Source organism: Arvicanthis niloticus, chromosome 11 (genome assembly GCF_011762505.2).
Source record: "Arvicanthis niloticus isolate mArvNil1 chromosome 11, mArvNil1.pat.X, whole genome shotgun sequence".
NCBI lineage: Eukaryota > Metazoa > Chordata > Mammalia > Rodentia > Muridae > Arvicanthis > Arvicanthis niloticus.
In genome coordinates this window covers 57,242,881-57,257,482 of record NC_047668.1, presented here as the reverse complement: position 1 = coordinate 57,257,482, position 14,602 = coordinate 57,242,881, and the positions used below count along the sequence as shown (strand labels likewise).

Here is a 14,602-nt window from a genome sequence, read left to right as displayed (position 1 = left end):
AAATACCATCTACTTCTGAAAGCTGCAGATTCCTTCTTCTACATAGGCCAGCTCCCCTTTATTCATAGAAATGTTTCTAGCCCCTGTGCTCCAGGACATGGCCATGGCAGGAGTAGCCAGACTAAAAAATGGGAGCGAGGGAAAGGTAGGGGTGCTGGACTGAATCAAGGAGAGAAGGCCTCAATGAAATTCATATCTGAGACCCACAGGGACACATCCCTAAGGCAGAACTTGACATGTGGAAAATTCTAAATACAAGTGTTGTCTGAATGAATGGAATGCACAAATTATAAATGAACAAATGGTGATTGCACAATGCAAGGGCAAAGTTGGAGGGTGTTCCTAGGAAACAAGGTATGGAAATCAATCATGCTAAGGTAGGTTTGTTAGGCAGACCCTGATCAGTCAGTGTCATGCCTGATCCTTCTGTGCAGACTAAGGAGCTGTGCCTCTGGGGAATCTGGAATTCAGAGAAGGCAGCCATAGAGGGGACCTTCAGGCTCAGCATTCAAAGGATAAGGGGACGGGAGTGAAAGACAATCCTGACCAGGAGACACATATTAACTGAGTCCTGTGGCCCAACCTCCTTACCTGGAAAGAATTATCTCAAGACTCTTGTATTAATCACTTTCCTCAAGGCCAAGACCTAATATCTAATATGAGGCAACTTGTGGAAGTAAGGGCTTACTCTGGATCACAGTTTGAGCATGGGGTCCATCAGGATGGGAAGGCATGATGTGGTGGGAGTGGGCTCCCAGTGGTGACTACTCACTTCCGCCCTTCCCCATAGAGCAGGAAGCATGATGCAGTGAGGCTGAAGTTCCTTGGGTCTCTTCCTTAAAAAAACAATTATGAGTATCTCTGACTCCCTTGCTTGCTTTCAGGACCTTTTTCTTCCTACTGGGTTGCCTTATCTGGCCTTGATATGAGGGCACATGTCTAGTCTTATTGCATCTTGTTATGCTGAGTTTGGTTGATATTACTGGGAAGTCTGTTCTTTTCTGAAGGGAAATGAAGAAGCAGTGGATCTGGGGGAGAGGGGATCTGTGTGTGTGTGTGCACAGGGGACTGGGAGGGGGGAATGAGTGGAGGGAGGAGACACTGGTTGGAATGTATTGTTGAGAGAAGAATAAATAAAAGAAATGAAAAGTTCTGTTTGTTTTGCTTGTGTGTTTTGAGTCCAGGTGTCCTGTAGCTCAGACCAGCTCCAAGCTTTCTATATAATGAAGGGCAGCCTTGGACTTTCCCTCCCTGACTCTCTCTCCTAAGTGCTGGGATTACAAGATGAGCTCTGCCACCCCCTCCTTGCTCCTTCTTCAGTAAGTGTGAGTTCCCAGATCATCGGTTGTCCAACCACATTGAGGATTAGCATTCCATCTCCAGTGAAGCCTCTCTAAAAACACCCTCCCAGGCATTCTTAGAGGTATGTCTCCTAGGGGATTTCGAGTCTAGTCAAGTTGACAGTGCACATGTGCCATCACAGCACTGTAGACATCAGCGCCAGGACCCAGATCTGCTGACTCAGTTTAACCGCACAGCTACTTCCAAGATGCTCTGAATTTAACCTCCATTGGTTCCCTTCCTTCTACAAGAGCATCTTGGACTCCAAGCAAACAACACAGAGACTCCATCAGGGGGCTCACATCTCATACTAGAAAAATGGTTCACACAGGGGGACTAGAAAGTAGCAGATGTGAAGAGCTTGTTTGCAGAAGCTAAGTGTCTGTGATGGGTTTCCCTCCCCTCCTCTCAGCCTGGCTGCAGAATCGCTAACACAATGCTGAGCTGGTGGAATAGCCTTGACTCTGAGGGAATATGAACATTTTTTACGCTTAGCCATTCCAGCCGTAAAGATTCTTATCCTATTACCACTAAGTGACGAGCACAAGGAGAGAAATGATCATGATCTCTGACAGCCATTCCAACCGAGTAAATACAAGGAGGGAGGAATTCGTCCAGAGACCGGGGAAGCTGCCCCTTCATTTCCCAGGATGAAAAGGAGCAAAGGAAAAATGTCTTCCTGGTGAGATGTATTGAAGTGTGGAATTTTCCCTCCAGGCAAGAGATGGGCGCCCCACTGGTTCTTACCATTTAGTTCCACACTGGACTAAAGGCTGGGAGAGTGTGCCAGAAGGGAGCAATCAAACCCAGCCGGACCAGGGAGGCGACCTGATGAAGCTTCCCTAGCGGTAACTCTATGTAGCTCACCCTGACACCTGCTTCCCTGCAATCCAAGCAACCCCATCACAGGCATTGCTAGGCAACAGCAAAACCATACATTGCTTTATCAAAATATCTGCCCCCCCCCCCACCTGAGGGGTGTGTCTCCGTTTGTTGGCTTCTTGCTTGCCAGATATTTTATGTACTATTGGGATGATGGGAAAGCCAGCTGTTGTGGCAAGGTAGAGGTAGAATAAATGGAAAACAGGGATTGTTTGTTGGCCAGTCACTGTGTTATAAACAGAAGAGCTCTGGGGAAATATTCTTAAGACTCATAGCTCACCTAAAGTTGTCTCTTTCTTACATTAAAAATTTTCTGCATGGTAAGCCACTACCTCCTCCAAATCATGTAATATATGACATATCCATGTTTAATCATTGTGCCAACAGGGCCCAGACAGTGACCTGGAGCCTAAGTCATTGAGAGAGCCACATGCCTGAAGTGGAAACACTGGGATTAGGATGCCCAGTGCTCTGTTCAGTTGAAGTGGGACAAGCTATCAGGACCATAAAGACCGAGCGAAGCTGGTCCACAATTGTGCAATGACATGAAGAGCAGAGAATTGTGAAAATGAGTGAAGGTGATCTAGCCCAACACTTTACAAAGAAGATGAAGAAAGGGGAGGAACCAGGATGTTTCACAAATCACTCTGTAATCCCTCCTCCCCACGTCTCTCCAGAGACATGCATGTCTAAAGCATGCAAGCAAGTCTCAGCTTTGATACTGTGACCATCATACCAAATGGACGTGCGGGGTAGGGCGGTTACGGGAGGGATGTTAACTTCACAGTGTGGGTATGTAAGGGATCCACCACTTTCTGCACCATTCTGCCTATGGCACTATCCCTGCCCTTACTCCTAAGGATCCAGTCAGCTCATCAGCCTACAAGGGAGGACCAATGCCTTCTCCTCCTCCCGCCCCTCCCTGTCAAGTCATCTGGCTTTTCAGCTTCTGAGGCAATTCAACCCAACAGCTCTCTCCTGGTAGCTCTTGCTCTAATGCTCAGCTAATAGTTGTCTGTTCCTGGCGCTGTCCAAACGCATACTATAAATCAGAATCCAATTACTGTGGTAAGAAAATTGGAAGCAAATTTAATAAGCTCAGACCCCTCCTACATGCTGTTTCTTCACTCTTCTCTTTTCAGTAATGAGAACTCTTCAAAGGGGGAAAAAGCTTTTTCCCTTTAACTCTGTGACTACTCTCTCCGTTTCTCATATGAAGCTCCTGGGGGCCAAAGGATAATGAGAGAGGGCTTCTTCTAGTTCCTCTTTCCTCTCTGCATTGAAGGCAGGTGTAAGAGAGAGAGAGAGAGAGAGAGAGAGAGAGAGAGAGAGAGAGAGAGAGAGAGAGAGACAGACAGACAGACACAGACACAGACACAGACACAGACACAGACACAGACACAGACACAGACACAGACACAGACACAGACACAGACACAGACACAGAGAGAGACAGGGGGTTGATGGTCTTTCTAATATGTTTTTCTCTTTCATTTATTCAACAGACAGATATTGTGGCCCTTATCACACACCAGACACTGTAATAGATATTCAATTTGTTTTTTTTTTTTTTTTCTCTACAGGGCACTTGACATCAGAACTAGCAGGATCTTTGCTGCAAGGCAGGATGGTTTCCTTAGTAGGAACAAAGGCTGCATCACTGGGGCTCAGCTCCATGAATGAGCTAGGCAGCCAACGTAAGTCATTAGCCATGAGGTAAAGCATGAGACCCTGTAATAGACACATCTTAGGAACAGTGATGCCAGTTGCCAAGAGGATGGTGGAATGAGGGTGGAGGTTGAAGGAAGAGGGAAAAGAGAAAACAAGAGAGCCCAGCCTATACAAGGCCAGAAGTCAATACCTGGTCAGAGGGAGAGGTACACAAATATATGGGCAGGTGGATGCACTATCCCAGGGCCTCTGCTCTCTCCTCAAACCCTGAGGCTTTTGGAAGAATCAGATCATACATGGACTTCATCTGGCCTACGCTTTATAGAGCAGGCCTCAGAATCACCTAAAGTTCTTGCTAAGCCAGGTTCCTGGGGCTCACCTGAAGTTTTCTGGGCAAAGCCCAAGAATGTGAATTTCCAACATGCTCCCAAGTGCTGCTGCTGCTGTTGGTCCTTTGGTTTGGAGAGTCACACTTTCAAAGCCTTTATGAGTTCTTACTGTTCAAAGTATGATTCACAGACCACAGGCAATGCTGTCATTGGGAACCCATTAGACATGCAGAATCTCAGAGCTGAAGAGATGGCACAGTGGCTACGAGCATTTGTTACTCTCTCTGAGGACTCAGGATAGCGACCAACATGGTGGTTCACTCTCATAGGTAGTAGTTCCAGCTCCTAGGGATCTAAATCCCTATTCTGGGCTCCTCCAGTGGTCCCCACACATGTGGCATTCACTCTGTCTCACACATACAGGTACAGAGATGCATAAATAAAAAGTATAAAAAAAATAAACCTTAAGAAGAAAGAAAATGCTGACAATCAGCTGCCCCTCCCCCGCCCCAGGACCTACTGAGTCAGACAGGAAAACATCCCCAGATGACTTGTCTGACTGTTTAAGTCTGAGAAGCCCTTACGTGGAGCGGCCACCCTCAAGTCTTGCTGCTCATTAGAGTCACTTGGGAACTGAGCAAGGACACACTTGAGTTGATTGGAATCTGGGTATCAACATATTTAAATGGCTCTCAAGTGTCTCTCAGAAGAAGGCTGGGTTGAGAGCTGCTAAGACTGGCATTTAGAAACCAACATACCTCACTGTGATACTGCTCAGTCTATTGCTCTGGAGTCCAGCCTGACCTTGAACCCCGATCTTTGTTCTTCCCTGACCCCACCACCACACCTGACAGTCTAACCCCACCATTCTGGTTTTCAAGCCGGCGCTTCATTTGTCTGTTTCATCATCTCTGATTTTCTACCATCATGCTTCTCATCCACAGGATGCTCAGCTATCATTGTATAGTGTGTATATATATTTAAATATCAACTAGAAAATAGGTCAACACTGTCTCCATACTTTATTTGACCCGTATAATAACTGGAGTACATGGGATCATTATTGTTATTTTTATCCCTGCTTTTCAAAAGAGAAAAGCAAGGTGTGGAGGAAGCACGTTCATTCATCTTGCCAGTTAGCACAGCCAGGATGGAAAATGGCTTTTGGATGCTAGAGACCCTGTGCTGGCCCTCTGGTGACCCTTTACGTTGTTTTCAACTTCAGTCTGCTTTACATAAAAGGTCTGGCCTGACCTCTTGCTGATGGTGGACTGGTGATAAATATTTTACTTTATCCCTGAAGATTTGGGTAAAAAGCGAGGCCAGATTCACGGCAGTGAACCTTGTTGCAGATTTGTTCTCCAGGGGAGACATACGGGAAAGATATTTTTGGCAATCACAACTTGTTGTGTGGGGGAAGGTAGCTGTTAGGGTAGGGGGTGCTATTGGCATCTAGTATTAGAGACCAGAGAAAATGCTAGAATCTGGGAATGCCCAGGATACCCCTTCAATGAAGAATCATCCAGCCCAATATGTCAGCAACATTGCTGTTGAGAACTCCTGACCATCATTAGCTGTGCTGGTCATAGCTGAGGTCGGCAGGCCGCACAGTGAGTCCCAGGGTTCTGTTGGTCTGTGTGGACTCACAGCAGTAAAACCTATGCTGGTGACGCTAGCCTAGATGGTTCCTGTAAGCAAGAGCTGGATGAGGGAGATCCTGTATGTAGCTAGAAAATCTCATCACGCAGTCTGAGGGAAGAACACTGGGCTTTTGTGGACAGGCTCTGGGGTTCTTGAGAGCACAAGAATACCGCCAGCAGGGGGCAGCACTCTACTAAACTCAGCCTAGGGCTGGAGGATCCAGTTGGTCCTTGCTCAAGATTCTCAAGATGATTTCTCATCCTAGGTACCCATCCCAACTCTCCAACTCTTGAGTCTTCTGATCTCTACTCTTTTGCACCTTTTTTTTTTCTAGGTAACACTCCCTGAATCCAGAATTGTCTTTGTAGCACACTTCTAGCTCCTGCTGGTTAAGGCTATTGCCCTGAGGCAGACATACGACTAATATTCTTTCCCTAACTGTCTTCTCAAACAGTATCTGGATTCTACCTCAGTCCTCTCTGCCCTTCCCGCTGCCTCCCTGCAGATCACAACTCTTTAACAGATGGAACCCTGGGTAGGTGCAGAGACCAGAGCTGGCTGGCAAGCCAGGCTCTTCGGGGATCAAGCTTGGCTCTTCGTTGCCTGCCACCACGAGTCTGGTCTTTGTGCAAACTTTTATTTCTGCTTTGCGGAGGCAAGTGAGTGCAGGACAGAACTCAGCACACTCACCTGCTCGGTGAGCTCTTGGCACATCCTCTCATGGCTAAGAGCAGTTGTGGCTGCTCTCCAGGGCCTCCCACCCAGTTGTGCCAGTGACTTTTCTGTTTTCTTCGTGGGGGCCTGGCATCTAGAATGAAGACAAGGAAGCAACTACCTGCATGAGACCTAATTAGGCTTCCCCCAAGCCCCTAATGGGGTTTCTCTCTTCTCCCTCTTGCCTGATCTCCCACACGTACTTTCTGCTCAAAGAAATATAATAACTTGGTATTTAAATTTTGCTCAGAGGGGAGTAACAAGATAAGGGCTGGGGAATTCAAATAGCAATATTAAAAAGAATTTCAGTGGGACTCCGACTTTAAGAGAGTTTAGGCCAGTAGGAGGGAGGAGGAGGGGACTCTGGTTATAGGGGACACAGACACTGCTGCTTAGGGGGACTTTCATGACACCTTGCAGGGAGAGTTAAATTCACAGATGGTCAGCATTAGGAGGAGCCAGGCTATCATCCAGTTTGAACCCTTTGCTGTGTTCATGTGGACACCAAGACTCCAAGTCCGTGCAATACTGATAGTGACTAACAAGGACTAGCTGAATGTCTCCACAGGATACATGTTGCATAAGACAAGATTTCCAGCTCCGCTTTGGAAACTAAGTCTGGGTGACTTCACATAGTACATGCTCAAGAATTATTAACATATTAAGCCTCAATAATTATAAAAGTCCTTTGTGTACAAATTCTTCTACCATAATATGGGGACCCAAACCAACTAAAAAAAAAAAAGACAGAAAGTTTGAAGTCAATACTCTATGCCCTTACATCAACACTGTATACCTTTCCAGTTGAGCTGTCTTTGAGTCTCTCCACCCCGAGGCCAGACTGCTGTCGGAGTAGGTGCAAGGACAGTCATGCAACAAATACAAGTCATCTCTCTGTGACTCTCTGGTACGTCTGGGCCTGAGCATGGAGGCTTGGAGGGGAAAATAGTGTTAGGACCCAATTGCTTTCTCAGGCCTCAGTAGCATACATAGAAACTACCAGGACTGAAGGAGCAGTTGGTGAGCAAACAAAGCATCCATCTTCACAAAGCCTCTTTCTGCTCCTAACAAAGCTCTCTACCTGATCTCTGTTGCCCTCTGGAGCTGTGGCCTGTCTAAGCCAGTGGCAACAAAGAGGCTGTGTGAAAGGGCTCCTTGGCGGACAGACTGGAAACCATGTTCAGTGAAGAGGCCCCTCTGAGTCTCTTCTCACATTGCAAAATGTGCATGAGGTGCTACAGAAAGAATTTCTCCTAGTGACAGGAGAGAGCACAGCCTGAATTCCTGAGGGTTTACCCATCATGCCTTTCTGCTTAGAAAGCCAGGCTGGGATATAAGACTTGGCCAGGGAAATCCAGGTCCAGTCTTTTAGTGTTCCATGAGTATTATCGGATGCATCACCTAGGGTGACCAACAGATAAGGGGCAGGTGTATCTCTGTGGTGGGCTTCTCTCTCTCTTTAACCTCCAAGTAGAAAGCAGGATCTATGGGACGGTGTGTGTACAAGCAGTGTGTAGCACAGATAAATTACTCCATCCTGTCACCTGCCCCAGTTTCTGGCACTCGGCACTATGATCATTGAGTCCACAAATCAAACTCAATGCTAATATGTCCTGGCTACAAAGACGGGTAAGGCACCTACATGGAAGAAGGAGGAGGTACCTCTTATGGCGTGTGTCTGGGACAGCCCGATTGCTGGATATCCGCTCGCTCTCCCGCTGGTTGAAAGCATACAGCTTGTAGGGATCATCACCAACACGCCACTTTTTGGCATTCAGATACCGCCGCTCATCAAACTGCTCCCACAGGTCATCCCAGTCCGCATCAGAAGGCTGCGTGACATGAATGGAAAGTCTGTGAGAAGGCTCCCCAGCCACCACCAGCTCCCATCCATCTGTCAGCATCCGATCAGGGACTAAGCTTGTTCTGGCAATGCTGAGCTCAAAAAACATGGGGCCGGGGGCAGAACATCAGCAAGTCTGCCAGCAATAATAATCACATACAGAATGGTGATAATATTGTTACTGCTATCTATCAAGCCCCACATGCCAGGTACACTTCTAGGACCATCTTTTCCATGATCTCATATCATCCTCACACAATTGCTCAGATGTGTCAACTGACAGATGAAAATACACTCTCATACACACAGTACATTGCCCAAGATCCACACTTAGGGAGAAGCAGGACCTGGGCCTAAATTCTAGCATCCCGACTTGAGAGATGATCTTCCCAGGACAATGTGAGGATACCTGGTACACTAGCACAGACCAGGTGGGCCATAACTACTATTATCTCTGATGTGCTTCAGGAGAGGCAGTTTCAAGAATTATGTCATTGATCCACATGGTGTGTGGTCCACCAGACACCCTGGTCTTTTGTTTCTCCAACCCAAGAACGTGTAGCCACTCTTAGAGGCAGCATCAATGGGTGAGCCAGTAATAAGCCTACAATTTGTATCCGAGAGCACAGGATTTCAGAATATGGAAGGTGACTTCCATGTTCTTGGTTTGTTTCCCACTTAAATTCTCTGGGCAAAGTAGGGAACAAGGGACCCTAGAAAGGCCACCAGCCTGGCAAGTGGCAGGTCTTCAGGCAGAGCTTAGTCTTCTGGATCCTTCCGACAGGGGAGGTGAGGGCCTGCCTTCCCATTAGATCTACCCCATCAGCAACAAAATCACAGCCAAGTCTCTCCATCCAGCAAGCAGGGCTGAGAATCCAGGACTCAGCTTGGCAGCCTCTTCCAAAAGCTGTTCCCACTCTCACCATGAGAAAGAGTAGTCCACACTCCAAACGCCTACAACTTTCATTTCCATCTAAACCACAAACGCTGTGCCTCCAGAAAGCGCTTCTTAATGGCCTCAGGTGGGATGCCTCATGCCCTGAGGCTGGCATTGTTACCAAGAAGAAGTTGTTCATTCATATGACCCTAATAGTCAGGCCAGAGTCTCACACTACACAAATATTAAGGAAGGAAAGACAAGCCTCTCAGTCACAAAATGCTAGCTGTTGCTGCATGCAGGCACCCAAGCAGGAGGTTCAGAGTGGGCTCAGTGACATTTGCACAGGCTCCATGACAGGTAAGAGGGGCTATACCAGTCTGCATGCTCATCTTGTGCACTGTGAGATCTTATCTGGTAATTGATCTCTCTTTTCCTCTTTGTTATCTCTGTTTGAAACAGCATTTTTCTCTAATAGCATAAAATGAAGCCCTGGAAACCAGTGATTTTTATCCAATAATTGATTTTATTAGTGTCTTATGATACTGCTCCTTGAGAACTTGCTAGAGGGAACTTAGGTAGGCGTGGGAAACCCACAAGCTGTGTCGTGCAATGTCACAGCTTGACAGCTGTCACCTCTGTTTGGAACACCACCCCAGGGTGACCTTGACATCCATCCTCATGGGAAGGGTTGTGAGACTGTCTCCCATTGGCTCACTGCCAACTTAATTCATTATGATTCTCTAAATAAGTTGTAACCCTCACAGTGCTCTGAGCTAAAGAGGAGGGAGGAAGAGACAGTAGCACATGACCTAGAGAGGTCCCACTCTGTGTATACACACACACACACACACACACACACACACACACACACACACAGAGAGAGAGAGAGAGAGAGAGAGAGAGAGAGAGAGAGAGAGAGAGAGAGAGAGAGAGAACATCTATACCATACTACAAGGTGAGTTCAACCACATAAGCTTAATGGCAATGTTTTTACAGAGAGAAGGAAATAGAGTATATCTCATAGAATGAAGGTCAAAGAGTTGGATCTTGAAGAATGTGTAAGGAATGCATAGCAAAGAAAGCCAGATGGAGGCTAGTCCATTCAGAAGTGTGGTATAGAATAACAGAACCAACAGTGTGCATGTGTGTGCAAGAATATGTGAAGCCAGGCTTGGTGGCACAGACCTATAATCTCTGTGACCCATGAGGCTGACTGCACCTCTATGGGGCCCATGATTCAATACCTATTTCTGAAAGAAAGAAGAAGGAAGGAAGGAAGGAAGGAAGGAAGGAAGGAAGGAAGGAAGGAAGGAAGGTTGGTTAGTTTAGAGATTATAAAGAATTTTCTCCTATACTTATTGTTGTGTTTATAAAAAAAGAAAGACAGAACCAGGACATGTTTGGTAGAAGCCTGATCTGGTGAAGTGGGAGGGGTGGCTCTGCAGGCCTATGCTGAGACATCCCTTTCCCTTGAGGTACCAGCCATACAATGAAATATAGTTTATTTAGGGCATGGAGAGGGGAGTTGAGAAAGGAGTAGAGACAGAGGAAGGGAGAGAGAGAGAGAGAGAGAGAGAGAGAGAGAGAGAGAGAGAGAGGCCAGTCATGAGCATGTGGGGAGAGAGAGGAGAGGGGAGAGGAATGGGGAGAGAAGGAAAAGAGAGAGTAAGAGATTAAGAAGGTAAGAGCATAAGAGAGTAAGAGGATAAGAGAGTAAAAGAGTGAGGAGGGGACAAACAGCCCCTTTTAGAGTGAGTCAGGCATACTTGACTGTTGCCAGGTAACTGTGGGGCAGAGCCTAGGAAGAATGCTAACACTTATGAAGTTGACAAGAGCTGTTGTTTGTCACATCCCCAAAATGCATTTGATGAAATTCCCAGGAATCCAGTGGCCCAGTTACATTAGTATAAACTTAACTACTTAAAGGGCATGCATAAAGAAAAACTCTTAAAAAACATCTGGGCCTTAGAAAGTAGGTCATAGGGAAATTGACCCTGGCTACATATATGGGATGAAGTATAAGGAAGAGAATTAATTTCCACAAGATGACCTGTTATGGGATGACCTTAATCTATCCTGATGTCTGAACCTTATGAGGCCTTATGGGTGAACCAGCAGGTGGAGAACCAGGCACCCATTGCAATAAGAGGCTGGGAGAGGGGATACAACCCACCTTTTAGGCCTCGTTCCAGGTCATACTCCATTTGCATCAAGCAGAGGCATTGAGCTATGAGGACAGGAGGATGCTTGCCATAGTTCCCTCTCCACATACAGTACAGCTAAGCATCCTTGGTATCTCTGGTAGGCACTGTCTTTTTGGAGAAGATGCTTTGAAGACTCAGCTAGAATTCTGGCCCCAGAATGTAAGAATAACAGCCAGTTGGCAGGATAATCATAAGAATTGTCAGTAGGAGGCATCCTTGGAGGGGACTGTACCACTCAGGATGTTTAGATGTCACATGTTAAAGAGCTTGTTGCACTGAGACCTCCTCAAGGGGGTGACCTTTCCCCCATGGACATCTGAATGTATTATAGAATGGTGAAGGTGTCTTCAAAATGCTAACTAAAATTTTATGTTATATATGTGCACATAGATTGCCACAGATTCTTTAATATGAGCCTTATCTGTGCAAGGAGAAGTGTGCTTAGAGGAGTCAGGTAGTGGTTTGCCCAAGCCCATCAGCTTGCAAGGGATATATCTGCTGACTTAATTATCCAGAGACAACAGGAGGTAAAACACATGCCATATACCTGTGGAAAGCCCTCCATAATGGCTTACTTCTACATTACATGTTCACTGACACAGATATTCCATGAAATTCCATCCCCTGGAGCGTTGCTTGCCATGTATCATTTACTTGTTTCTGTTTTGTCCTTCTTGGCCAGCCTTCACCATTCTCAAGGAAGGCAGCTCCAACTCCCCTTAGCAAGTACAGTGTAGAGCCTGACCTGCAAGCCACTGTAGGAGAAGTTTTCCACCCCATTTCAGAACAGCTGCAGGGTCATAAGTGTTTCCAAAGGTCCTTGTCTCTGGGTTCCTATCCTTGATGGAAGCAGGACATGGTACCACATTCGTCTTACCGGTGGCAACTGGGTGCAAGGTCATGGTCTATACCCCTTGCCTCCTCTGTCCTGGTGTAATTGTAGTAGGTGTGTCCTGTCCTATGAGTGTCACATAAAGGGCACATCTCAGATTTACCACTAGAAGCCTCCTCATTCCAGAATTCAGATACATACAGACATCAGTGGTCTACTAGGCACCTTCACTTTACCCTCAGGCAATTTTATGTTCTTCAATGCAGTTTTTGCCCAAGCCTTGTTTTAGATATTAGAAGAGTTATGCTTGCCCAAGTAATGACATCAATGCTCAGTTTCCCATCTGCTTCTTTTAAAATTTTTTCTTTTAGGCTTATTTTATATGTGTGAATGTTTTGTCTGCAAGCATGTGTGTATGCCACATGTGTGCCAGTTAAGGTTAGAAGAGGGCATCAGATCCCATGGAACTGGAGTTACAGATGGTTGTGAGCTATTGTGTGAGCTAGGAATCACAAGAGCAGCCAGTGCACTACTGAACTGTCTCTCCAGCTCTAAGTTGTCGATGCTTGAATGTATTCCTCTATTGGACAGGGATTCCCTAGAAAAATAGAACCACTCTCTGTCTGTCTGTCTGTCTGTCTGTCTGTCTGTCTCTTTGTGTCATTCTCTGTCTCTATCTCTCTTCCTGCATCTCTCTGTCTCTCTTGGTCTCTGCCTATCTCTCTCTGTCTCTCTCTGTCTCTCTGTCTCTCTGTCTCTCTCTCTCTCTCTCTCTCTCTCTCTCTCTCTCTCTCTCTCTCTCTCTCTCAGTGGGGGAGGGAAGAGAAGTTGTGGATGGAAACCAACATGTGTTAAGAATAGCTCGTGCACTTTTGACTTGCAATCTAAGGCAGATGACAGTCTCTGCCAGTTGAATCCCTTCTTTCTTGGGGAGGGAGAGGTCAGTCTTCCATCTCTTAATGCCTCCAACTGACTGGATGAAGCCCACCCACACTTTGGAGTAGATTCTGCTTTACTCAAAGCGCAGCAATTTAAATGTTACTGTCATTTAAAAGCTATTTTTGAGAAACATCCAGAATAGTGTATGACCAAGTACCTAGACCTTGTGGCTTAGTAAGTTTCATATAAAATTAACCATCACAGAACCTCTTGTAACAACCTCAGGAGGACATACTGAGTGGAGAATGTCTTGAGTTATTTCAAATCCTTACAGATTTAAAATTCAGTAGGAAATGATAACCTGTTTTCAAATGGGGAAAATGAGACACAGAGACATGGGAGAATAAATGATCTGCCCAAATTCATGAGAGGGGTACATTCTCCAAGCCTGAACCAATGTCCCACTTTTCAACAGACAGTGTTTCTAAGCCAGTTGTAGGGAGCTGGAGCCCCATTAGCTCACAAGCAGGCTGTTTCTAGGACCATAGCCCCTGGCTCTCCAGCACTTCCATCCCCTGGCCAGTTCTGTTTCCCGTCTACTGTGTGGTGATCCAAGCACCACAGCTGGCCAGATACTTCCGGGGAAATCCCCCTTGCCAACCAACAAGCTCCCACCACCTCAGTCTGGAATGCTTAGCTGAGTTCTCTATACGGAAATCTTTGACGCCTGTTGAGAGGTGAGACTAAGAAAGATAGAGTCTGCTGTGCTCAGAGCTGTGGTGTTAAATTCTGAACAAGGAGAAGTTTGAGGTTGCCCTCAGGTCAAAGATCTCTGAGAAGTTAAGCCTTGGCTCCCAAAAGATGGGAGACTAGGATTCTGATGTAATTAAGTCTAAGAAGGGCATGAAGGAGCATAGATGGGCTATGTACTTGACTCCCGGGAGGTAGAAATGCACAGCCTAGCAGGGAGAAAACACCTTTCATTTAGACAAGGTTCACTAAAATCCAACAAGGTTCCACTAAAGAAGAAATTGAAAAAGAAAGAGAAAAACCACCCATACACACAAGGAAAAAAATCACCTCCCTCTGTGGGCAAAAGCAGCAGAAACTATGAGCACACTGAGATCCTCTAAGGATTCCAGATTTAGGAGTTATCCCACAGAAAAGAACACCTACCTATCTACCTGAAGATCCAATGTAGGCACAGCTATAGAGAAAATAGGGAATAAGTGGCAAAAATATGAAAGGCAAAGAAAACAAAATGATCTGACAAAGGTAGATCTGACAGAGACTGAACAGAACTTTGAGCACTGAATAATATAACCAGTGAAAGTTGGTGCTTCACAGAACAATGAGATATGCAGATAGTACACAAAGCCCTGTAAT

The 14,602-nt window shown here is 46.1% G+C and overlaps 1 protein-coding gene across 2 annotated transcripts in view; it reads right to left on the bottom strand.

Moving 5' to 3' along the window:
* The window catches only part of Galnt14 (polypeptide N-acetylgalactosaminyltransferase 14), a 219,350-nt gene that overhangs the window by 73,489 nt on the left and 131,259 nt on the right, over positions 1–14,602 (bottom strand). For both annotated transcript variants that reach the window (XM_034514638.2, XM_034514635.2), the window contains exon 2: positions 8,241–8,410. In XM_034514638.2, coding sequence (XP_034370529.1) covers positions 8,241–8,410 — 170 coding nt within the window. The remainder of the gene's footprint in view (positions 1–8,240; positions 8,411–14,602) is intronic.